Source organism: Kryptolebias marmoratus, linkage group LG21 (genome assembly GCF_001649575.2).
Source record: "Kryptolebias marmoratus isolate JLee-2015 linkage group LG21, ASM164957v2, whole genome shotgun sequence".
NCBI classification, from domain to species: Eukaryota; Metazoa; Chordata; class Actinopteri; order Cyprinodontiformes; family Rivulidae; genus Kryptolebias; species Kryptolebias marmoratus.
This window is the reverse complement of record NC_051450.1, coordinates 11,357,412-11,382,999: the sequence shown is the minus strand read 5'-3', so window position 1 is coordinate 11,382,999 and position 25,588 is coordinate 11,357,412. Positions and strand designations below refer to the sequence as shown.

The window sequence follows — 25,588 nt, the reverse complement described above, 5'->3', positions numbered from 1 at the left end:
TGTTGCCGGAAGCGGAAATCACCGGCCCTGGCCTTTCGCAATAAAGTTCGCCGCAAGCGGAAGCGACACATTTTAATAATTTCTACGTTTTAGTTTAGTTTTTATATCGATTGGCAGCAGAAAAGCGTTTAAAACTCGAAGTTTTATTATTACTATGCCTAATAAACAAGTTCTTTATTCAAACTCAGATTACGAAATGTGCGTCTGCAGGATTATTTGGGGTGTGGCTAGTTGCTGGTTCAGTTAAGCTTGCATAATGTCTTTGGAAAATATAATTCATCAGATAGCCTCACCTCCATCACATTACTAGTCACAAGTTTTATTTTAGAAATTCAAAATAAAAACCTACTATAGATAGGTTTAATGATTCTAATTTTGGCATGCATTCTCAACAAAACAGGTGAAATGAAAGCAGATTTTTTCCGTCTTCCTCTGCTGAACTCAGTCTGACTGAGGACTGAGACAGGAGCTTGCCATGATACAAAACCTAAACATACAATTGTCCTGTGGTATTTAAAGTGATATCATGAAGCCAAGATCTTGAGAGCTCCCTGAAACATTCAGAAAGTTTGGTAAAAATGACCACTACACTGAGATATTTCTATTTTAGACAGATTTAATGGATCAATGGCTCCAGGATGGTCTGCCCCAGTAAATATAATCTAATACCAGAGTATTTAACGGAAAAGGAAAGTCATAGAAGCCTCAAATTTTGTTGTTAAAGAAAATTTGCAGCTCTTTTCTCTAAAATCAGATTATTCTTTGCTGTCAGGTGGCTAGAAAATGAATCACAGTCAGCTGTTCAGCCACCAGAGTAGCAAAAAGTGTTCTTGTCAGAGGATGATGATCAGGATTTTGGGTTTGAAGAAGGTAAAACCTAAACAAGGACTGGCTGAACATGAAGGCAAATCGGTTTTCGAAACTGGTTGACAATCACATAAATTTAATCCAACATAGTTCTGCTGTAACACTTCTGACTACCACAGGAAAATGAAAATGATTCATTTTCTTATTTTTCATGTTTGGGAAACCTAGAGTTTATCAGTATGAATAAAATGTTCGTCCACATGTGTGAGAAAGTTAAACAATCTTGTAAGCTCTAGGTTATTAACTTTCTTTTTTTAAATTTACCAAAAGAGATGAGCTCAGTGTCAAACATGTTATTTGATCAAATATTCACCATCATTCAACATCTTAGTCGTAATTATATTTAAATATTATGGGTTTTTTTCTTTTTAATCTATCCATTTTAGGATTCACTAATTATAAAAGCAATAAAAAGGAGGAAGATAACAACCTTCTTATTACATGCATGTGTTTTACAGGTCTGTGTTGTGTGTTCACAGTTAATCCTAAAAATGTAATTTTACTCTCTAAAACAGAGGCGTCAAACTCAGTGACACAAAGGGGCTAAAATTAATAACTTGATCCGAGTGAAGGGCCACTATCATTCAATATTTATTGAAAAAATACATAAATTAACCTTGTTTTTAATTGTCATTTGTCAAATCATTTGTATAGAAATATCAAATACATTTTCCCAGTCTGACATTATATAACATTTAGGAGAAAAATACTTTAATGAACAAAGAAAAATAGATCAAACTTAAGAAGACGTCATTAACATTCTCTATTAAAACAACTAAAAAGGCATCAGCAAACATCCAATCATACAGCAGCTAACATTGACTTTGAAACAAGAAGAAAAGCCTAAAACAGACAACATGCACTGAAGCAGACACCGATATCGTTTCTTGGCTGCAAGTTCATCAACAAGAGTTTGACCGGCCCCTACCGATGTTCTCTTTCCACGCCAAAGTCAAAGATTGCTGAGAAATTGAAACATAATTGTCTTGGCCTTCTCAGCTTCAAAGTAACTGTCACAAGAAGACTTTACTAAATAGGTTCAGTTTTTTGAAGCAAAACGAGAAGCAATTTGTCCCAAACGGGAGGGCCAGATCTAATAAAATGGAAATGTTATCTTGGGGTCTGGATAAAATGTTCTCATGTGCTCCAAATCATTTGTGTGTCATCCCAGATGATGGAGGGCATGCCGTCGGACTTTATCACAACGTTCAGGCAGCTTAGTGAAGCTTCCGCTCCTCCTCTTCACCACAGGAACCAGTGTGGTACTTTTCACATTTAGCTGCGAAGGTGTCACCTATTTATACTCCTTATCGCAAAATCCTGCATGTGTTTATTCTTTATTTATAGTCATTTAGAGTGTTGAGTGCACGATACCTATACTATATTACTTATGTTTGTTTGCTCTGTATTTATTACTATAAATCGTCTGCACAGGATGAGTTGTAACATAAACCTGTCACATGACTTCACTACATGAACCCTCGCTGTGTGCTGTGGAACCGAACAGCAGCGTCTGTAATAAGAAAAGGCGAAGTCAAACAAGCAAACAGCTGAACCTGTTCCCCTGACATCAGCCGAATGCTTTAAAGAAGCTGCTTGTTTGGCGACAAACCGATGCAGTTTCGATTTTCTCTCGCTAGGTGAAGCTGCTGCTCCACATCCTGTCCTTCCCTTCGGTTACAAAGAGGAGGCAGGCTTTGCAGCAAGACCTCCACTCTGGGCTGACAGGTCAAAGGTCAGCTGTTTGTCCAGACAGACGCTTATCTTGCTGTCATCTGTCTTGCTTGTTGAATATATTTGCTATATTTGGCCGCACCAGTTCAGGCTTTGCCATAAATGAGTCCACTTCACACTTATTTCCTGTTTTTTTTTCTTCTACAGGTACAAAAGGGAACAATGTTTGAGTTTAATATCACTCCCAGTTTCCTCTTGAAAGTCCATCTTGAACAGACGTGTCGTGGTTTTCTAGTAATGAAAACACGTGTTTTTATTCTTGGTAATTGTGGCGTGTCGCAGCACCGTCAGAAAACGGAAGCGGGGCTCATTTCGTTTTCACACTTTTAGCGGATTTCTTTCGTGGGAAGAGATGCCATTCTAATGTCGAACTGAAGCCGGGGAGGAGATTTTCCACAAGCAACACTGAAGCACATGCAAACTACAACAGGTTTCCTTTGCCGATCCGAAACTTTCCAGGTTTATTTGTGAGATTTTTATGGGTAGCAGCTGTTTTAAATGCATAAAACCCTGAAAAAAAAAGACAAATAAATGTGTTTTATACAGTATTTACAGCTCATTAATGCAAATATATGTACAAATCTCTCTGAAGTTAGCTGTAAATTATGGAGGACAGTATTCTCATTCTCGTGAAGCAAACTTGAAGCTCCCATGTGCAGTAAGGGATTTATAGGGGTTTGCTTCTATAGGGGAACATGTGGAACGATGCTCAGGATGAGGACAGTGGACGGATCTGCAGAGACGGACCTGATGGACCTGATGGACCTGTTTGACCTGGGTTCTTCTCGCTTCATCGTCAACACAAAGACAAACGCAGTTCGTTTCATATTTAAACTTGACAGTTTTCCTGTTGAAGCTACTGATCGGTACGTTTCCTCATAGCGAGCATCAGTTCTGACATGAAGTCCCCTCCTCCTCCTCCTCCACCTCCCTGCAACGTTGGTGTAGTCCTCTTTGGGGGAGCAGGGGGCATCTTCTTCACAGAGCCGGCGGGCCGCCCGGCTGCCCGTGGGGTGGCGGCAGCAGGGGCAGGGGGAGGAGGCGGAGGAGGTGGAGGGGGAGCCCCGGCGCCCGTGAACACCGGGTCAGGCGGAGGCGGCGGTAGGAAGTGGGGATCTGGTGGTGGGGGAGGCAGGGACTGGCTCACGCCTTTAAAAGCGGCGGGCGGCGGTGGAGGTGGCAGGGAGTCGACGGGCGCAGGGGGAGGAGGCAGCGAGCCGAAGCCGGCGTTGGGAGGAGGGGGCGGGAGGAAGTCCGGTGGAGACTCAGAGTCGCTGAGGGGCGGCGGCGGCGGCGGAGGAGGGAGGCTGTCCAGCCCGAGCGGGGGCAGAGGGAAGCTGTCGGGCGGGTGGCGCTGCGGGGCGGCGGGCTTGGAAAGCAGCGAGGGCGGCTGAGGAGGGAGGGCGGGGTCAGGTGGAGGTGGAGGGAGGAAGTCGTCCAAGGGTGGAGGTGGGAGGTCCCCAAAGTCCTGGCAAAAGGAAAGCAAACACAACGACACAGGATGAACAGGAGGAAATGCATTCTGGGAAATGTAAAACCCATGTCACTGAGTCACACTGGAGCTCTGACACATTAAAGGGGTAGTTCAGATCTTTGGAGGCGCGGTTCTGTAGAAAGGTCGTGAACAGTTAATATCTTACTTTTTGTAAATAGTTCCTTAAACGGCCTCAGTTTGGAGAAGAAGAGTTTATCTCTGACTGTAACGATGAGCTAAAAGGCAGCTCAGGCTGGGCAAAGAGAGAAGTAGATTAAAACAGCCGCAGACAAGCTGTTAGCTCATCAATCTGCTCTGAATTCATTTCTATTTCTCCAAAATGAGGCTGATCAATGAGCTATTTACAACAAAAAAGATATTATTTGTTTGTAAGCCTTTCCCAGAACCCCACTACAGGCCTAGTAATGAGTGTAATCATCTGATTTTGCTACATTGCACCACAGAAGATGGTGAGAATCGGACGAATTATCCAAAATGCAGTCACGTCTTCAGCTTCTTCTTTGTGGATATAAAAACTCAGAATCACTATTTTGCTCTCCTGTAAACATATGTCAGCGCGTACATTCTCACACCGTGACGGTGTTTCCGAAAGTACGGAGATCCGATTACTGAAATCGGAATCAGTTCATTGCAGTTTGTCGTGCTGTGAATTCGCCGTGTCACTTCCCTAACCCGCGTCACGCCGCACGTCTTAGCTCCACCCAGACGCGGCGTTAGAGTAGAAGGGACTTGGACATGGACAGAAAGTGGATGAAACAAACCAGAAGACGGAGTCCTTCCAGAACTATTTCACTGATGAGAATCAGATGGGCGGACTGATTTATAAGCTCGTAATTTCCATAAAGATGCTAAAAATGAAATCTAAAAATGTTACATGGTTTCAGTGATGAGAAAACTAAAAACAAACCAACCACAAAGAGTTAGGTAAGCGGTCATCAGGTATTATGAGAGGCCATGTGGGGCATAATTCATTCTTGCTTTCACATATTTCCTAATAGTGATATTAAATTCCTTTGACATATCATTTCAAACTGTCCCACATATAATATCATAGCCTCTAATATATCCTATCAAACATATCACACAGTCTACAACTAAGATGCTAATTTCAGTGTTTTTCAGATGAGAGCAAGTTTGATAGCACATAGTATATGAGAGTATAAAACTTTGACTTTCTATGTGAGAGACTGATAGTTCCTGTAGCTAAATTTGACTGTTTCTGTGAGAGCTTCATATAATATGGGAAATCCAAACTGAATTATGCCTCAAATGGCCTCTTATAGAGTTTCTTTAATGTATTTGATTGTCTAGTTGACCTAATTATGCTTTTAAAAATGTGAAATAGTTCCTTTTTTCCCCCTAGCTGCTTTCTTATTTTGCAGCTCCTATCAAAAAAACTGAACTTTTGAGAACCTTGAATATTTTACATTTCAGTTCCATATTGGTGTGTTAATATGAGCGGCTGAGCTTTCTGAACAAAACGCATAAAGGGCATTTTGGGATCGAATGAGCCGTAACAGGATTTTGTGTTAATGTCTTAATCTGCCGCGTGAAGGAAGAGTTTGATTTACCTGAGGAACAGGTCCTGGTTGTAGTTTTGGAGCATGACCGTTGGCCTGACTCGGTGCTTTAGCTGAGAGAAGAACAAAAAATTTCAGCACGAGGAAAAGGTTTGGACTAATATCCTCACATCTGGTTTATATATTATATATAAAAAAAGGGAAACACTGATTGAAGAGGAGATGTGGTGTTGCGCTACCTTTGATGGTGGGGGAAGGTGTGGAGGAGCTGGAGCTGGACGGCGTGCTGCGGTTCGTCCACGAGGAGCTGCTGGCTGCCTTCTTCTCCGCCGTTTTAAAGTTTTCATACAGCAACGCGCCATACTGCAAGAGGGAAAAAAAAACAAAGTCAGGTCAGGTCAGGTTTCAAACCCGTCCGGTTGAACGGACAATAAAAGATGCTCTTCAAAGCAACGCCGCTCAAATTCACCTTTGCGATTCGGATCCCGGTCATCCAAAGATTCAGCGTCCAAGCGTCGTCGCAGCACAGATATTTAATGTACTGAGACTCCTTCTGGATCTGAGGATGCTGCAGAGACAAACGCACACCATATCCACTGGGTTAGAGACAAGAAAAGTGTTTCGTTCGGTGTCTTTTTGACCAGAATATGTTGGGTCATTTACGGATGGCGTACACTTCTCAAATTCACCCCATTCCGTCCATAAAACATCCGGTTTGTGGTTTTTCTGCTTTTGGAAGGACTTTGTGTTTTTGTTTTAATCTTTTATTAACAAAACAAGCCTTTTCATCATTTTACAGTTACTTCTGTTTAAAATCCTGAACTCGTTTTGTAGATTTCAGCCAACAAGCTGCTGCATTTAGGCATAAAAAGGTGAGCCAAACAAACCTGACTTTCACTAATCTTAGAGTAAATGTTCACTCAGTTATTTCATTGAGCAACGGCACACACAACTGCGATGTGCTTCCCCATTTTTCAGGTCTTCTTGTTGAGCAAGAGTTTGTCACGCTTGTATTGCTTAAAGGAAGCTAAAAGCCTCCGCCTCGGCTAGAAGCCTGTTTCAGGTTATTTAATAACTAGCTATAAAAGTAACGCTTCATAAAAGCAGAGTCGGTGCACCAGAGCGACCACATGAGGGCGGTGTGAGCTGGTTTAAGAACATTGTGGGGACTTCTGGAAGGATTTGTGAACTCAAACATGGAGTGGATGAAATTCAGTCAAAGTTAAGAGCTTCTGCAGCCTTCAGGTGAAAGAAAAGCACACGGAATTACATCCACACACAACATTAGTTTGGTTGTTTTCCTTCAGGATGAAGTTCAATTTCCCATTTAATGACACAATATCAGTAATTAGAGATCCCCCTCCAGCAGTGGCTGTGAATATTCAGCAGCTCTGATGAAGCTGAATTGTTCTGCTCGAGTTCTGGGAGCTCTTCATATTGAACACCTCCCCACCAATCTGTCAAAAACACACCTTCATTTACCACTCAGCCAGATGAAGACAGCTCAGCTTCATTGCGTGAACGCTTGTTAAATCGTTCAGCTCGTTCGGGACACCACGGCTACGACTTTTGGTGTTGAAACCCTCAAACGTTTTGAAAATATTCAAGTTTTTCAGCAGGTTTGTTTCTCATCGAAATGCATTGAAATTCTGTAAAAACTGTCAATTTCTTACCGCTCTTTGAAAGCTGACTACATCAGCACACTTCTAACTAGAAACACCATTCAGAGTTTAAACAAAACATAGGACATTCAGCTATTACTGAATGAGTCAGCTTTTTGATATCTTGCATAGTTTTTTTATAGTCTCAGTTTAGATTAGCTTTCTAGAGTTTTTAAGGCCGTTTTCAAGGTTTTATCTATTGTCTTAAGGATCTGTTATGCTTTTTTGTGAGCTTTTTAGGATGTTTTCAAGGTTTGATGAGCTGTTTTAATGCTCGCTCAGCTGTTTTTAAGCTCTGCTCTGCTGTATTTGCATTTTGTTTGGCTGTTTTCAAAGGCCTTTTAATTTCTGTTCTGCTGTTTCTGTGGTATTTAGGCAGTTCGAGCTTTGTTCTGATTTTTTAAGGTTTATTGGACTGTTTTGCTTCTTCTCTTACCTTTTTTTTAGCTCTTTTCTATTTTTGATTTGATTTCTCCTCATTTGAGCCTTTTCCTCCTCTTTCCTACTGTATTTATCCTCCTTTTCAGCTTTCTGTTGCAGATTTAGTCCTTTTTGTCTCTTGTCTCTGCTGCTCTAAACTTTTGTCCTGCCCAGTCTCAGCCTCTTCAGCAAACGTCATCAATCAGTCGACTATTTTCGGCTACAACCTTCACCAGTTCAAAATTAGCTTGCATTGACAGCTCAGTGATTAAAACATTTCAACACATTTAAGCTTCTTCAGTCAAATCAATCAGCATCATTTGGCAGAAAATGCAATTTCTCTACTTTCAACTTTATTTTATCTGCAGCCGCTGCTTAACACAAGGTGAGTAAACCTGACCATCGCAAGTGTTTTCCCTCCAAATCAGGTCTTTGTCTTTAGTTCCTCTGCTTCTTTCGGCTTGTTTTGCTCAACATCTAGCGTAACGATCTAAGCTGAGTCTGTTGTTTCCCAGATAAGGCTGCGGAAAAAGAACGACTTTCACATCCCCTTCAGCTCTGACCAAAAATAACCCTTCCATCTAATCCTTCCTTTCTTCGTGTCAGCGCTTCTCGGTTTTTCACTTCGGCGCTGCTGCCTTTCTCACTTTAATCAGCCTTTAATTTCACGCGCGCGGTGAATTGTTTTAAAATAATAACAGGAAGCGCTTTACAGAAGTAGTCTTGGTCAGTTTTTCTCTTTGCAATTTCTGCTAATTTGGACGAAAACGTCTCCTCTCACTTCTTCAAATGTAACTATTTATTGCGCCTCGATTTGTCAGCAGAGCAGGCACCTGTTGAGCTCGACTCACAACCAGAAGCCGGCTTTCAAGGCTCAGTTGTGCACTGAAATCCCTACTTACTTTAAGAACGAAGCAGAAGTCAGTCGGAGCCTTGTATCTGTTCCTCACGTCCTTCCCGAAGTACACGTTCACGTTGTCGAACTGGACGAAGCAGACGAGGTCACGGGACGACTGAAAAAGAAATGCAGGAGGGTTTTATCGCGGGCTGGAGTGAGTCTATAGCTCACTGCATGGAATATCGAGGCTGTAGAGGATCCAAGAACGGAGAAACATAAGAAGGTTTCAGCTGCCATTTTAAAATATATCTGAGTGTTTCCAGAATTCAAGCAGTGGGTGCGTGTTTAGCCGTCAGTCACTTGATGACCCCTTTCCTTTCCCTCCGTCTGACCTTGGTCTTCCCTTTGGGCACGTAGTAAATTCCCGATGCTCTGAGCTGGAAGAGCCGCTGTTTCCACGACTTCTTGCTGTCCTCCTTGAGGTACAGCACTCCCTCCAGGTCAGGCACGATGATGGAGGTCCCGCTGAAGTTCTCCTGCACAGGTGGGAGAAAAGGAACGAAGGGAGTCACGAAAACAGACGCCAGAGATGGTGTTTTACTGATAGGATGAGCGAAAAAAAAAAGGCTTCTTTACCTTTATTAATATCTCCTTGTCTTTGTCTTTCATGTCTTTGAGAGTTTTCTTGTCTTTTTTCCACAGATAAAAGTTCTGCAAGAACAAAAAACCTGCATTAACGGTGTGTTTAGGCTCCTCAGGTGGAATATTGTTGATTGTTGCCTCTCTCTCTGGTGCAGACTGAGACACAAGCAGATTTTGGAATAGATAATTATCTATCGTGGTTTACCAGAAAATAGCCACCAGTCTTATTTGGGGTAAAAATACAAAACCAAAACCTTGTCTTTTAGCATTCAGAGCAGAAACGCATCACTTTCCAAACAGTCCAAAGAGTCTTTACTTTAGCCTCTGTGTGGCTGGGAGGATGTGATTTCATTTTATAGCTCAGTCTTTGTTTTCATCAAAGGAAAAAACCCAGAAGGAAAATCTATGTGGAAGCTCTTGTCAAAAGTTAAGGATGTAAATATATACTGACATACTGTAAAAAAAACAAAAACGCTCTGTCTTTTGTTGGAGTAAGTGATGGAGTACCTCACTGCTCCTATTTGTCTCTGCCAACAGCCTGAATCCATTAAATACTCCGAGACTGTAACGTGTTTCATTATAACAACAAACATGCCAAGATGGTGCTGGCCTGAAGCTGCTTCGTCTGATATACTGCAGCAGCATCGTTAATGTAAGAGGTCAGTCAGAGGGAAGGTGTCTCGTAACTCAGCGAGGAAAAGAGTTGAGACGACGTGGAGACGGGTTGACGCGGACTCAGACCGAGATTTAGGACCACGCTCCGAGGAGGACCAACCTGTGGGTTTTTGAAGACCTCAAACTTGGCTTTTCTCTCTTGGAAGAGGACTTTGTTTTCGCTGTCCCTCGTCCACGCCAAGAGCGGCTCCACCAGGTTCTCGTGGTCTTCGAACGTCCGCTCTGCGAAACCAAAAGCAAAGCTAGAGATTAAACCGACAAGACGAGAAGATTGTTTATGTTTCTTCATGAAAAAGGAGCTTTCAGATTACTCAGACGGCAACAGGTTTAAGTAACTGTTGTTAAAATGGGAGCAATCTGATGTTGTTTTTCTTTATAAAACCAATTATTTATTAGTATACTCCAAAGAGCTTCAGAAGATTCCTGTTTTAAAAGTAAATTTGCATTTAAAACACCAAAACTTAAAACAAAAAGCAGCTTCTCTTTCGTTCACATGCTTACATATTAGTTTTTATTAACTAGAAAGGGAATAATTGGACTCTGGATGTAAAATGTCAGTTTTAACCTGAACTTTTCGAGTCGGCAGCATAAAGCCCAAACAAAAACAATGACACGAGGAAGACATGGATTTATTTTTATGAAAAGAGGAAAACAGCAGGAACTGAGCATTAGAGGAGAAAACAAAAGACAGAACCACAGAGAGAGGAGAGGAGGAACTAAAGCTTTAATTCTGTAAGTAAAACTGGACTTTTACGCTCGTACTTCTCTCCTCTTTTGCATAAATATCTTGTGACATCTATGTAAAAAAACAACATTGGCTCGTCACGCCGTTTGGCAGAACTCGTATTTATGTTTTAGGCTGCGAAACGGCGTGACGAATGGTTGCCGCCCGCCGTCGGGGTCAGCTCAGGGCTCACACAAGGGAAGCACAGCCTCTGGTGTTCGACTCACACCAACGCTGTTCTCTTTTTGCTCGGAGACCGCAAGCGGCCACGCCAACACTTGTGAGGTTATTTAACTCGCCGAGGAACAAACCCTCGTTTCGTTTCTGCTGATAAGAGCAGGGTGGAGTTGAGCTGGGCGAGTGCAAAAGCTGAGCGACTTTTGAACAGGTGTGCTTTCCTTTTCAGCAGATGGTCATCAGTCATAGCCTGTTTGGAAGACTCAGATACCTCCAGTTTACTTTCTAACACACCACCTAATATGTTCGAATCATAAAACATGTATTTCTTTTTATACATGAAGCTGCTCAGTCTGCCACAAAATCTTTAAAGTTCAAAGTTTCTTTCTCTAGATGATAAAATACAAGTCTCCCTGTTTGCTTAAAGGACTTTTAAAGACATCCAACCTTGTAAACACATAAAATTAACTTCCTTCCCCCCCTCCACCTCTCAGGCCACCCTCTTAGCTTTTAAGATCCTCATCATTTAAATACAGTTTTGCAGTGTTTTCCAATTACAGGTTACCTGCTGGTGGACTAAAAGCAGGCTTCATATGAAACTGCTGCCGAATTCCAGGCTAAAGTTTGGCCATTAGAGTCACTAAATTACCTGCTGAAACAAACTGTTTGGAGGGGAAAGCTCTCTGAACTGTGTCAGCCACACGGGGCATTTCAGTGCGTGGGAAATGTTGAAAGCCGAGCTTTGCGTTTGAATGCGTCTGGCTGCAAGGGGCCTGCCAGCGTTTACCGGGCGCGACTCTTTCCTGACGACAAGATTAAAGGTCAGCCGCTCAGAGCACAAGCAGCACATGAAGGGTAGTGCAGAAATGCCTGAAGGTAACTTTGACACATTTAGCTTTGATGGCGTCATCTCGAGTGGCCGAGAAGACACCAAACCACATCTACCCCCACACGTCGATGAGTCAAACAGCCCACAACGAGGGGGGTTTTTTGGTAAAGCTAGATATAGCAATCTGTGAGTCAGACAGCTAGATTACACACGAGCTTTGGGTTAAGGTTTAGGCAATAAAGAATCATGTCATTTGTTGCTTTGCATTTTGCACATCCTTAATATGAGCTAAAACCAAAAATATAGCTCAAGAACCTCCACCGAGGCCATAGGGACACTCCTTGGCGTTGACGTTTCCTGAAGATTTCATGAAAATCCGCTCATAACTGTTCGAGCAAACTCGCAAACAAAGACGACTGAAAACCTAGCCTCCTTGGTAATAACCCTAACCCTAAATGTGAGAATACTTTGTTTTCACTTGGCTCAGGACTGACTGATAATACGCTGGATGTCTTTCATTCATCAGAAGCTGTTTTGTTTTGAAGATCCACAGGGCCAGATGGAGCTCTTCCAGGAGCCACTTTTGGCCCTCGGACCAGAATATAACAATAATATTGACTTTCAGTTTTATTGCTTGTTAGGTTATTACCGCCTGCATTCAATTAAACCAGTTTACAGATGTAATAAAGTGTTACAAGACTGGGCTGATAAAAATGTACAATCTGACGAGAAAAAAAAGGAGGACGTCGCTCTGGAAACGGATGGCGACGAGGTCCATCAGCTAAAGTAAATATAGCTCAGGCAGCTCAGACGGGAGGATTGAGATCAGAAGGGTTTTTATTTCGGCAGGAGGCAGGGGTATGAAGAGTGTCTGACAGCAAATGAAACCCACCTGCCTGCACTGCTTGGGAGCAAAAAGATGGAGGGAGAATGAAGACAAGACGAAAAGAGGGAGATGGATGAGGCACTGTGGCTGCCAAACAAAAGAAATCTCAGTGTGCTGAGTTGACATTTTACAATCACACTGACTTCTTATGTTGTCAAAGCAATAATAATAATAATTTAAAAAAAGCAAAGTATTATTTAGTGTAATGAGTTTGAATACTTGCCATAAACGTCTAGTTTCATTGTTTTCTCACCCCTCATTTTCACAGTTCAGTATCAGTGTGGATTAGTATGTTATGTTTAAGTGCTACAGTATATATTCACTCACCGAGTTGAAGCTCGTGGTTTGTTTCGCACAGACTCCAGTCCACATTGCAGTCGCAGTGTGTCTTCTCAAACAAGTTGTCCAGGACCTCCCGGACAGTCTGTCTCTCATCGACCATCAGCGTCTTGGAGCTGCCGTCGTTCATCAGCACCTTCACCACCAACTGTGAAAAACAGCAAAAAAAGTTGCTTTATTTTCTTTTCTTATTTTTTTCCCCCCTTACCAACAAGCTTAGCTGCTGCTAAGCTAGCAGCTAATTAGCTTAGCTCAATGAGGAAAACAGAGCTTTATTTATTACATGGCCCAGTATGTTACAGAGTGGCACCGCTGTGTTGTTAAATTTGACTTGATTTCATGTAATTTCAGTTCACCTTTGTTTTATTACTGCACATACAACCGTAGGCTACATCTTGGGCTTGTTCAGGCTCAAATTTTCAGATTTTTCAGATGGTTTTTGAGTCGTTTTTATGTTAAAGCAAATGCAAATTTACTGTTTGTACATTAGTGCTGTTTTATTGAGCCCTAGTGCTCAGACTCTGGTTCCAAAAATACAACATGGCCACTCCCATGAATGGGATAATATGACTTTAATTTTGTACAACAGAGGCATCCATCTTTAAATAGTCTTTGGGTAACATTATTGCATTTTTCATGATGACATTAGAAATAGTATCTCAGGTGAAAGAATTATCTGTTATATTAACCAAAAGTAGACGTCATCTTATGTTTTTCTTTTAAACACCCTGCTTGTTTGAGTAACTTCTCTGTATTCATTTTTCTTTTTTTATTCATTGTAATGTCTTTCCTCATTTATTTATTTTTTTCCCCTAATCCAGATCTGAAAAATACAAAATGTCAAATTTCATACTGTGTCATAAATTAACTTTAAAGTTCGGTTTATGAACATCTAATTCAGGCGCACATTTTGGTGCACAAATAAAAACAAAAAGTATTTTCAATAACTGCAGGTGTGTTTACAAACCAGTCTCAGCTAATTGTTAAAATCTCTCCCAAAATTTAGCTTTAATTTGATATCTTTCTGAACAAACAAACTCGTTAAGCTTTCTGTGTACTCCTCTTGGTCGATTTGGATAAAAGTCGTGCGGTAACCCCGTGAAGAGGGAAACACACACGAGGAAGTGGTGTGTTTGTTTTATGTGCAGCTTCTACATTTTTGCAAAGCTTAAAAATCTGTTCAGGGTTTACTGTCTGGGAGAACTGTGTCATAATCATGAAAAAGGAAACTTTTTAGAGGGATGAAACAAACGATTTACAGTGATTGAAACCATTAGATAAAGATGTTTATGGGGGTTGAATCAATAAACATTACAGATAATAATGCAGCTCTGGGTGCATACTGAAGTGGACTACAGGTGTCCAACATGTTGTGGACAGCAGTAAGAGTCCTGAGTGACACACCACATGCAAGCCTGTTTGTTTGCCAGCTTAATAACAGGTTCTCCGCTCTAAATGATTGTTTCTGCTTTCAAATAATCAGGGTTCATTTTTCTCAGTTGTCTGTATGTATTTTTAGTTCTGCAGCCAGAGGTCTGCTCGAGATTCAGTCGGCTCTGGTGCGAAGCGGTTTTTCGACTTTTGCCGTCAGACACGCAGGTTTGCGAACTGTCACAGCAGGAGCCGGAGAGTTCGGCCAGCTTCCTCTCAGGCTTGGGGTTCAGTGAAATGCCACTGGTTTGAAAATGTGCAAATTTTTGTTTGTGCCGTAAAACATCCTCAGAAACCAGATGATAAATCTGAAACTAAGATGATGGCCTCTGAACACAGAAAGAAACCATCAAAAAGGAAACGTAACAACCCAGAAAAGATGAGCCTGTAAACTTTATTGAAAACGTTTTTTGCTATTGTTCCCAATAAATCCTAATAAATTTCTAAAAGCTGTCTTAACATGAAAGTACCTGACGAGATTATGATTAGAGCTATGGAAGATGCTTCCCAGTAAAGCATCGGTCCACCCCTCAGTTCATTATATTTAGCCAGATGTGGTTTTGAGCAAGAAATCGTCAAGTGTTAATGTATCTTCATGCACGCTGTCACCATCAGGCTGTCACACCACAGCCCATTTCCTCCAAAATAACAAAGATAGAACGGAATGACACAATATATATATATATATATATTAGCATTACCAAGGTGATTTGAACTTAGCTATTTTGGCAAATTTCTTCAAGAAGTACAAAAAAAGGGCAAAAAAAAAAGAAAAAATAACAGTGATTTACAGCAGATGAAAGTCATGTCTGTATCAAAACAGGACCTGAGAGATGCATCATCCTTCAGCCGATCTTCTATGTCGAGTCAAGTCGTTTTGGCTCACCTTACCGATGTACGCCCAGTAAACTATGTTGTGTGTGCAAGTACTGCAATTATTCTGTTGAGTTGGGTGCGTTTTTGTGCTTGAACGTTTCAAAGGTCAGGTACAACGACTTGACTAAACATGAATAAACCTGATGAAAAGGTTTTAGGAACGCCTAGAGAAGCATCAGAGTGGCTAAAGACTTTTGCATGTCCTCCTTTGCTCTGTCATGGTAAAAGTATGACATATGATGCCATCAGCATACAAACAAAAACAAGTTTTTTATTTTTGTTGTTGTTGTTGTTTAAAACATCAGATCTTGACATGAAGCTTTGCACACAAAAAGCTCAAGTTTTTGCCTTAATTCAATTTAAAGACATGAAAATGTCCAGACAAAACCTTACCGTCTGCAGGATGTTGGCTAAATAAAAGTCTAAGACTACGACTGATGACTCCTCTTAAAGGAAAAGCAAAGGAGTGAAGAAATCAGGGGTCAAACTATCTTGGAACAAAGTATTTTAAAGTGACGTCTAAGTTGCTGCAGTTCTTTTTTCTGCTCAGTCAGATCACGGAGTCGGCGTTTGCTCGTCTTACCTTTTTCACTTTGGCTTCTTTAAGCTTCTCAAGCGCAAGTTTGATTTTGTCTGCCTTTGCCTGCGCCTCCATTTCCTCCTGAAAGGGGCAAAGAAAAAAAATTAGTCGTGTCAGTAGAGATTCCTCTACTTTATCTGCCCTGGGTGCTAAAGGTTCCCGTTTCAGTGAATAAACCTGCACAATAATTTGATTTGAGGAGATATTGTGTAGTGTTGTACACTAAATACACAGCTGCAACAGTGGCCAACTCATAGAATGTCCTTTTTATTTTAAAAATAGCTTCTACAGTGGTTCTTATTCTTTGTCTTTTGCTGTATGGACTTGAACATTGTCAGATATTATAAACACCAATAAATTTACTTCAGACTACTCTGAACACTTGAGCTCTGACTCTTTTTTTTAAAGCTACTGTGGCAGATTATTTTCTGTCTCCTGTAGACATGCAGTGGTGGTTTTTACAACATGGCCACATCTCAAAACCATTGTCCAGCTACTGTATAAACATTAACCTCACAGTTCAGTCAGACAGACAGCAGCCTGTGAGGCAGAAGTAGCTGACAGTTCGAGCGGTAGATTAACAAGAATAACAATCAACTATAGGAGATATAAAGCTCCTCATGCAAAACTCCTGAACAAAAATATAGAGCAAAACAACAGGGCATTGAGTTCAGCTACAGAATGGTGCCAGTGTGTGGATGATGTGTTTTGTGCTCCGTTTAGCAAGTCCATAACCTAGTGGGACTTACTAAAGGTTGACATCAGTAATTGAGGTAGCTATGACTCTCAGTACAAGCTGATACCAGTGGATTGATTCTGCATCCGCACACTGCAGTAACATGTTTTGTAGCAGAGGTAGTAAGGTACTGATTTAATGATACACACACTTTATTACCGTGGCCATCACAGATTTTTGTGGCGACCATATTGGCCTTTGAGGTCAAGGTTGGTAAGGAACCTCTGACTTTCTGAGTCTGAAATCTAACTTTGAGAAACTATGATTGATTTATTTTGGGATTGGAACTAAGAAACTCTGACTTCTGAATCCAAATGCAACACACCAGTAGGCACCAGCTTCTCCCCGGTGAGGAACAGGAATAACTAGGTGCAGAAGATGGATGGATGGATGGATGGATGGATGAATGGATGAATGGATGGATGGATGGATGGATGGATGGATGGATGGATGGATGGATGGATGGATGGATGGATGGATGGATGGATGGATGGATGGATGGATGGATGGATGGATGGATGGATGGATGGATGTTAAGTACTCCAGTGACAAATAGAAAGCGATGTTAATTTCCTAATTCCTTGCAGACACATGACTGTTCTGGCTTCTTCCTCATCTTACATACTTACTTTTTTGACCAAATCTTCATCAACTATCGTGATAATTCAGCAACAGAGAGGTACAGAATCACACCACTGGTAATAACATAGGGCAACATTGTTTAAAAAGAGGAACATGTGGTGTACATTTACTTGATTTTATGTGGGTAGAAAGCTACCCTGTGCCATGTTGATTCTTAATTTTCAATAAACAGGTGTGGGTCGTGGTTTTTCTCCACATCCTAACTGAATTCGTACACCTCTGTCCAACAATGACACCCTCTCCCCCTCAGCCCAGCTGGTGCTTTTACCTCTGAAGGATGAGGTCAGGCTTTCTGCTAAAGCAATAAGATCCCATCTGTCTGTCCCTCCCCAACACCGTCACGTCTTTACCTCCAGCTTCGCCGATCCTGTTCCAGTTTTCTCGTGGCCGAAGGCGCTTGATCTGTTCCAGACAGAGCCTCGGCTGTTCCACCTCACACGTCTCTGGCTGTAACCGACCCCTTCATCCTGCCATGATCTCACCGTCTAACTGCTATAAGAGCACTACCACTCAGTGTTGCAAAGACCTAAATAAGTCACCTCAAAGTCCTTATGATGGGAAAGGGTTTCATTTAAAAAAAACCTGCCAAGTCAGTAAAATGCTTGTTTCTTAAATTTAGGAGCAGTTCCTACAAGTCTAGAGGTGAAAAGGTCGTTTTTACTCCTGTCCAGAAGGAGCTGATTTACCTTCGTCGGCTTTGTTGTCTGAGGAGGCGGAGGTGGCAACGGCGAGGTGGCAGAGGCCGGTGGAGGGGTAACAGTGCTGCTGCCGGTGCTGTTTCTGGGAGATGGCGAGGAACCGGAGGGGGCCGGCAGGGCGCCAGGGCCTTTAGCTGGCAGGTCCGGCGGGGGCAGCGATGGCTTGTCCAGACCTTGTATCTCTGCTGCGAGTTTCTCTTCTGTGGCGTTGAGGTCAGCCACCAGGTCGGCCATGAGCGCGTCCAAATCATTGTCCTCCAGCTCGTGTAGAGACTCTGGCGAAAAAGAATCACTTAGTTAGCCAATAAGTCGTTTACGTGTTTTGAAAGCTGAACGCCATGACTTTGGAGCTTAGTCGTGGTTTGGATTTAGTTCTTAGACCCCTCATTTGTTCTTCGTCTGATGTCAACTCCTCAGGAAATAATCTAACTCAGTCCCTTTCAGATTGTTGTCTGTGTGCGTATTATTGTTGTTGATTTCACTTTGAATACCTGTCCGTGACCATATTCTGTTCAGCTGTAAATGAAAACTGTTTACTTTTCTGTGTTTTGGATCCTGAACTCCACCCCATGACACAGACATATGACTTTATCAAGTTCCTATTAGTGTAGTTTTGTCAATGCAATAACAAAGAAAATTGGGACTTTTCTTTAGTTTATTTTCTCTTTCATGTTCCTTTTTTAATAAAAAAATCAAGGATGTGGTTACTGGCAGAAAATGTATTCATATGCTGCCTTATTTTGGTTTCCTTTGGTACCATTATGGTTCCACAGGCTCCAAGGTACAGTACATCCTCACAGACTTGAACGTGATCTCTTTAGAGGTCAGTATTTTGTGATTTCTAAGTTAAAATATGTTAAGGGTGCCTTTTAAAAAGCGCTCTGAGACAAACATTTGGTATCAGAAGCAGGACTTCATGGACAAATAAAAGAGGAAGATGGAAACAACTATAACTTTAAAGAAAAGAAATGCTTTTTGTCTCAAAGCCTCAACATAACACAACCCTCAAACATTAATCAGGACTTAATCATTCAAATACTGAGAGGTAACCACACTGTAACAGAATGATGTTCATTTTGTTTATTTTTTAATCTATCTGCCTCAGATCCAGTTCCCCAATTGTGATAAATTTCTAACTGATGAAACGTGTAATTGTTACACGCTTTTACACAACTGAGATGTGAACTAGTGTTCCCTGTGTGCAAACAATGCAATGACAAAAAAGGCATAAAGTCACCGTTCAGGTCAGTGAAGCCGATGGAGAAGTTGAGTTCTTTTTTGATGGTGGGGAGAGGCTCAGAAGGCACCGTTCCCTGTTCGAGACTCTGTGAGGAAGAAAGATAAAGGCAGCGCGTTTATAAAAATGTGTAACAGCTTGTGCACACAGCCACTGGACCCCCGGAGGCTCTGTGAGCTCAGCAGATCCACCACATATTGAAGCTTAAACGCTCCTTAAACACAGAACACGTGTGTGTTTCTAGAAATCAACTTTCCCTCTGTGCAACATGAGGCCATCTCAGCAAACTGAAGGGTTTTAAAATGAGGGGCTGGACAACCTCATCAAAACGATTAGCAGGGTTTTTCTAAATTTACTAGTTATTGTCCATGCTGCTGCGAGCTTGTTGCATGGCCAAAGTAACTGCAGGGCAAAGTCTGAAGTCAACTAAACAACTACGATCTGATCTGTAATCTCATTACTGCTGAGAAATTCCTCTGAATAGACCGTCTAGTGTTCCTGATGACTGTAAATGTGTTAGTAACACTCAATAATTAGCCCTCAAATAAGTTTTTTTTTATAGTAATGACACCCACTGATTGTAAAAATTGGAGCAAAATTTAGGAGAGTGGGCTTATTAATGAATCCGGGCACATTGCACAATGTTTTAAGCTGCTACACCAAACAGAGAGGCCTGACCCTGCCAATCATAACAAAACAAAATAATGACAATTATGTGGGTTTTGTTTTTTTTTGTATTCATTTTGAACTAAAAGTAAAGATGAAAAGGAAAGAAAAAGAAAGAAGAAAGAAATAGGAAGTCTGAAAGTGTCTAAATGAAATAAAACGGCCTTGTGGTTGCCGTGGCAACAGCCTGAACTGACCTGAGTGAGGAGGTCCATCTCCCCCAGCAGGTCGCTGAACATGGCGTCGATGTCTTCCATCTGAAAAAACAACAAAAGCGAGAACTTTTCATCAATGGGATTATTATTGTGCTTCAGGTGCCCTTAAACAGACCAAAATGCCCCAAAACAGTCAATAAAAACAAAACACTGAGTCTCACAATGTATTTAAAAAGCAAAAAAACAAAAGATGAGAAAAGACGAGTTGAAGAGGATACTGAGTCTCAGTGCGCAGCTTGTCTGAAAGTCTGAAATGCTACGAGAGTTGAAGTTTGTCATGGAAGATGGGAGAAAGCTGCTCAGTCATTTCATAAGTTGGGGGCAATCAGGGTATTTTCAAAGAATCAACACAAGTAATGACTTCAAATATGAAGATGGCTGCAGAATTAACCTTGGATGGGCGTTTGAGCATCGATGAACAAAAGAGATTAGCAAGTAGCAGATGTGGGGACGTTTCAGGAATAGAAATAGAGACATCCAGAAACTTAAACCACATGTTACCTGCTGTTAATGATAAAAAAATGGTAGAGGATAACTAGGCTCAGTAGAAGAAGAAGAAGTCTAACAGAAACTATGCAGTTTAGTATGAAGTCATAGTTTTCAGTATGGTCTGGACCATGTTTTGAACTGAGTAGCATCTAAATATAAAGACAATGACAGTGAAAGAATGTGATGAATGATGAAATAAATTCATTTGCTTCGAAAAACAAAAACAAAAACAATGGTTAAACACACACAGCCAGCAAAATGCAGCTGTACTGCTTCACTTTGAAATGCGTGCTGAAGTATCTGTCTTGAGGCTAAGCTATCTCGCAAAAACATCTCCAGCCCAGACTAAAGGAAGAAAGCGAGTTTGCATAACTCCAAGTGTTCATAATTTGTCAGAACCTGTCACATCTTGTTGCACATGTTGAACGCATTCCAGCGTTTTCTGGCGGCTTCAAAACGAGCCAAAGTTTGCTTTGGTAAGCGAACGGGGCCCGTGCCTCTCAGAGTATCTGCACGCACTGAAACCAAACCACCGTCTACACAAGCACCGCCGACACCAAAATCTAACACCAGTTCATTTTAAGGCACGTCAAGCCCTCATATCGTACACTCAAAAAGCACAACTGCAGCATTCCAGTCATTGTTTCTAAAAGGAGCCGCGGGTTTTGAAAAGAATAAAAATCAAAAATGCTCCTTTGAAACACCCTGAATCCTAAAAATCAAACTAAAACTAGTTACTGTATGAAGAATACAAGCTTATAAACTGAGCAACAAGTTGCTGAGTCTTAAAACTGACCCACCAGTCTGAGACAGAGAGTAAACCATCAACATAATTAAGATTAATTATATTAGTTTAACATCGTTAAATAGCCTAAGGAACTCAAAATAGTGACTGATTTTCTGGGAAAACAACTCTTTAATTACAGACAGTCACCTGTCTATGTGGCTGTATTATTTGGAGCCCATTTTCTCAAATGTTATGTTAGTCTAGAAAATGCAGCCAAAACAGGGTGATTGTTTTTTATTACTTACACCGTAAACTGAGAGAAAGCAGTAAGGAATGTTTTCTCTGCTTCCATGGTACTGTTGCTCCAAATTCACATTAAACATTCAGTCACAATCAGAAATACAACAAAAAGTAGCTTTTGAATGTGGTTGTCCATTTTTTTTTCTTTTCATTGTTCTTATTGTACTTTTGGTTGTCAAAAATGGATTTAATCAAATTTCTTTATTTTTTGAACAATATGTCACAAAGGTTAAACAAATAAGTATTTAGTAGATAAATTAGTTTCTTTGTAATCTTTAAAAACTTAGCTGTAATGATACGCTTGTCATATTACGCTGTTTTTTAGGTGTTAAGCTAAATGTTAGCATGCTAGCACCAGGAATTATCCTGATAAACTTTTTCCCGTCATAATTAAGCACAAAAACTATAGGTTTCCCATCAGGGTGAAGTGGTCATGATCTTTAGTACTTTGATATATATTTTTTTGTTTGTATGTTTGTTTAAATATGAAGCTGTGACCCTCTTCGAACATTACGCTGTCATTAGGTGTGGAGCTAATTGTTAGCATGCTAAAGCACCTGGGATTACCTTGATCTAAATCATACAGGTGCTGTTCCAAAATTAGAATTAGAATTTAAAGGTATTTATAAATTTTCATTAGGATAAACTGGTCATAATAGTTGGTCGTTTGGTTTCAAAAACCATATCGAACATTAATTATAACTGTTTTAATGGTCTTCGCTAACTAAAGGTTAGCATGCTAAACGTTAGCTCACTGTTAAGGATGATCTCGATCAAGATTAATGTAACCTATTTGAGTAAAAAAAAAAAAAAGACGTGATATTTTTGTCATGTATATTGTTACCCTTTCTGGTACTGACACAAAATGTGAAACAAAAAAGCAACCTATGTGATGTAAAAAACTACAATTTGCAAAGGTTTTAAGGATGTTGTTAGTTCCCACCTCTCTCATTTATACAATTTAACCCATTCTATTTTTAATTTTTGTTGCTGAAAATGTTTGCAATCATCCCTCAAAAGTGACCATGAATGAACTGGAGAAAATGTCATTTTCCATCACAAACAAACTGTTTTAAAGTGTGTTTTTGGAACCAAGCAGAAGAGAGTAGGGGTTCCTAAAGACGCAGCAGTTAAAGTAACCTGTAAAAATGTACTTATTTATTTTTATTTTTTTTATGACTGTCAATGATCTTGTAAAGCTTTAGAGTAGCTGATATGCTGCCACCAGCCTTGACTTATTGCTTTGAGCTCCACCCAGTTCTTAGCCTGTGGTTAAACTCTGCCCTCCTTACATGGTTATGAAACAATTTCTGCATGTTGTCATTTTTTTTTTCTTTTCTGCTGCTGAGAACACATGATTATCAAATCCAAATCTTTGGAAAAATCATCCCAGTTTCAAATGTGCTCGTGCAGTTTTAGAGTCGAGAAGGTTTAGTAGGAGTTTAAATAAAAGATAGTCTGTGAAACCCCCAGTTGAACAAGTGTGACTGATTATTTCCAGCAGTAGCTCAAGCAGAACAAACCCTATTTCAGTATCCAGCAGATGGTGTAGTTTAAATCTGATTTCATACGTTAAACTGGCCAAGAAGGTTTGCTTAAGCCTCTGTGGTTATTATGGCTTTTCCATTTTTGACAAAACTTATTTGAGTGTTAACTTCCAGGTGATGTGATGGGCCTTTCCATGTGCCGGACCGCGTGAGCCCACTCCCCTGCCCCGTTAAACAGGGGAGTGGGCTCACGTGGTTGGAGGAAGTGGTGAGGAGTAAGCTTCCTGCCACTCGCAGTGTCGAAATTGTGTCGGAAACGGTGTCAGCAGCCACCTGCAAATTGTTAGTGCTTGCTTCACTCTGGATGGGTGCAGCTTGCGCCCGAAGTGACGTTCTGCACAATGAGTGAACAAATGCAGCTTCTTGTAGAACATTACTCGTTTTGTGGCTCGTTTAGTCTTTTTATTCGTGTTACGGCAAAAGGAATCAAATCCCTTCAACTATAAAACAGAACAACCGTGTCAGATTAATCATGCTTTTTTTTAAAAAGTGACACAAGTAAAAGGTCTGAACCGGAGGCCCAACCCATTAAATAGACTGCTCCGAGCTCACAACAACAAAAACCAAAAGAGCAGAGAGGCCAATTGCGAGTGAACGGATTATGAAAACATTTGCTGATAGATGCAAAAGTTGGCCTGATCCTTCAGACACTTCCTCCTCAGATGACGGCAAAATGAGTCACATATTCAAACAAGTGGCAACAACAAAAAAAAAGAAATAGTGTTTTCCACTTTGTGCTATTTGTGGCTTTTGCAATGCAGCTGGAAAAAAATAAGAGCCAACACACACACAGAAAAGGTGTCAAATGAGGAACTGACACTGTGGTTATATTGTAATATATAAAAGTAGGGTTAGGGGTAGGGTTGAGAGAAAGTTTTCCCATTCCTGAGCCTCGGATCCACTTTGCGAAGGTCAAACATCTATCAGCTACAAACTCTTCACGTAACCTCCCCCAGTCCTCAGAGTCACAGCACGTTCGAGTCGTTTGCGCTCAAACGTAGCCAGAGGACTCAGAAGCAGAGCAGGCGTCTGAAAACTCCCTCTCAGATATCTATGCTGGTTGGCTTCAGCAGATGTGTCAGAGCAAAAAAAAAAAAAAAATGGCAGACACCTTGTGCTGAGAGGCACTGAAACCGCAAATCATAACTGACGCGTCACAAAACAATAACATACTCGCCTGAGTGCGCTTTGAATCCAAACAGTAGTGATACAAGATCCTCAGTAATAGTTTAAAATTCAAAATCCCCCTTGAACGTGAGTCACGGACAGTGTCTGTGATGACTAAAATGGTTCACAGTGAAACAGCCTTTAAGTCATCTTTCCCAAAGGATGTTTTAAATGTTTTATATCCAATTCCAATCCTCTTTTATTTAACCTTATCGCCTAAATGTAAACTCCTCCCTTTGTGAGGATCTGAAGCTGAAAAGGCTAAAACAACTCTATCATATTTGTGTGGTTATTGTGTAACTCGGCAGTCTCAAGTTAAAGCAGGTTCCACCCAGTTAGAAATAACACATCTGAACTTATATCCTTTTATTATTATATGAGCTTTCAACGTCTGGCTGTTTTCTAACTGAATTTAATCAGCTTCTGGCATTTTTGACAGGTTGTGTGTCTCTTTTAGTGGCCGCCCAGGATGTTTAGGATGTTCTGTCTCTATCATTTACCTTGTCTCTAACATCATTGGTAAAAAAAAAGCAGTTTGCTGTAGCTGGATGTGTGAAATGAAGATTAAATGCAGTCTTACAGAGAGAATAAACCCTTTTTCAAACCTTGTGTTCAGAGAAGAGCAGCTCGAGGTGTTTACCGTTAACTGAAGGTACAAGATCCAATTTAAAGGAGACTTGACTTACCTTTTCAGGTGTTTTAGTCCTCGTTTCACCAGAAAGTTTCACAATAAAAGCCTCGTGGACATTAGTTTCACCTTAAAATAGTCCTTTGGAACACAGCTGAACCCAGATGAGATGATCTCCACATGCAGGCAGATCTGGGTGTGTTGATGTAGATTCGACTCACTGCCTGTCGACTTCTTCCTGCTCAATGCGGAAGTTCAGGTCTAGACCTGCCGCTGCATTCCTGCTGAGAGCTGAAACCTTCACAACGCTCTTGTCAGGGCAACGCTGGGCCGCCCTCTCCCCCGGACCCTTCCGTTTCGGCGGTGCCCCTTATCTGCAGCAGTCGTTGCCAAACTAGCTTCAGACGTGCCCGGAAAACAGAAAACACAGAGTGTGTGTGTGTGTGTGTGTGGGCTGCCAGCCGGGGCCGATGACTGGGAAACACTTGAGCAGATCATGAGGCGTTTGGAGAACAGCACAGCTGGCAGGTGAATCAGCACGAGGACGGGTCTCAGTTAATTATTCACTTCTCTGGAAATAATTCACTGCAAATCTTGAGTCAGGAGCGGCAAGTCTGAGCAGCACTGGACCTCCTGACGCAACAAAAACCTCTTACATATTTTAAACAGTTTGGTTGACAAAGATCTAAAGGACATCTTTCTAGACATGAATGAATTTATAACTATTTTAAACTCTATTTCTCCAAACTGAGGTGGTTCAATGAGCTGTCTACAGAAGGGAAGATATTATTTGTTCATAATCCCACTTCAAAAAATATGAACTATCGCTTTAACCTTGAGAT

At 41.1% G+C, this 25,588-nt stretch overlaps 1 protein-coding gene across 1 annotated transcript; it reads right to left on the bottom strand.

Moving 5' to 3' along the window:
• Positions 1-1,434: 1,434 nt before the first annotated feature.
• On the bottom strand, positions 1,435-25,169 carry LOC108230518 (amyloid beta (A4) precursor protein-binding, family B, member 1 interacting protein). Its single transcript, XM_017406820.3, has 14 exons — positions 24,805-25,169; positions 19,871-19,930; positions 19,008-19,095; positions 17,759-18,045; positions 15,698-15,775; positions 12,796-12,955; positions 9,953-10,074; positions 9,172-9,246; positions 8,928-9,071; positions 8,600-8,710; positions 6,086-6,184; positions 5,856-5,979; positions 5,668-5,729; positions 1,435-4,069 (listed from the first exon to the last, which is right to left on the bottom strand). The coding sequence occupies exons 2-14, from the start codon at positions 19,928-19,930 to the stop codon at positions 3,458-3,460; spliced, it is 2,022 nt and encodes a 673-aa protein (XP_017262309.1). The 5' UTR covers positions 24,805-25,169; the 3' UTR covers positions 1,435-3,457.
• Positions 25,170-25,588: the final 419 nt, after the last annotated feature.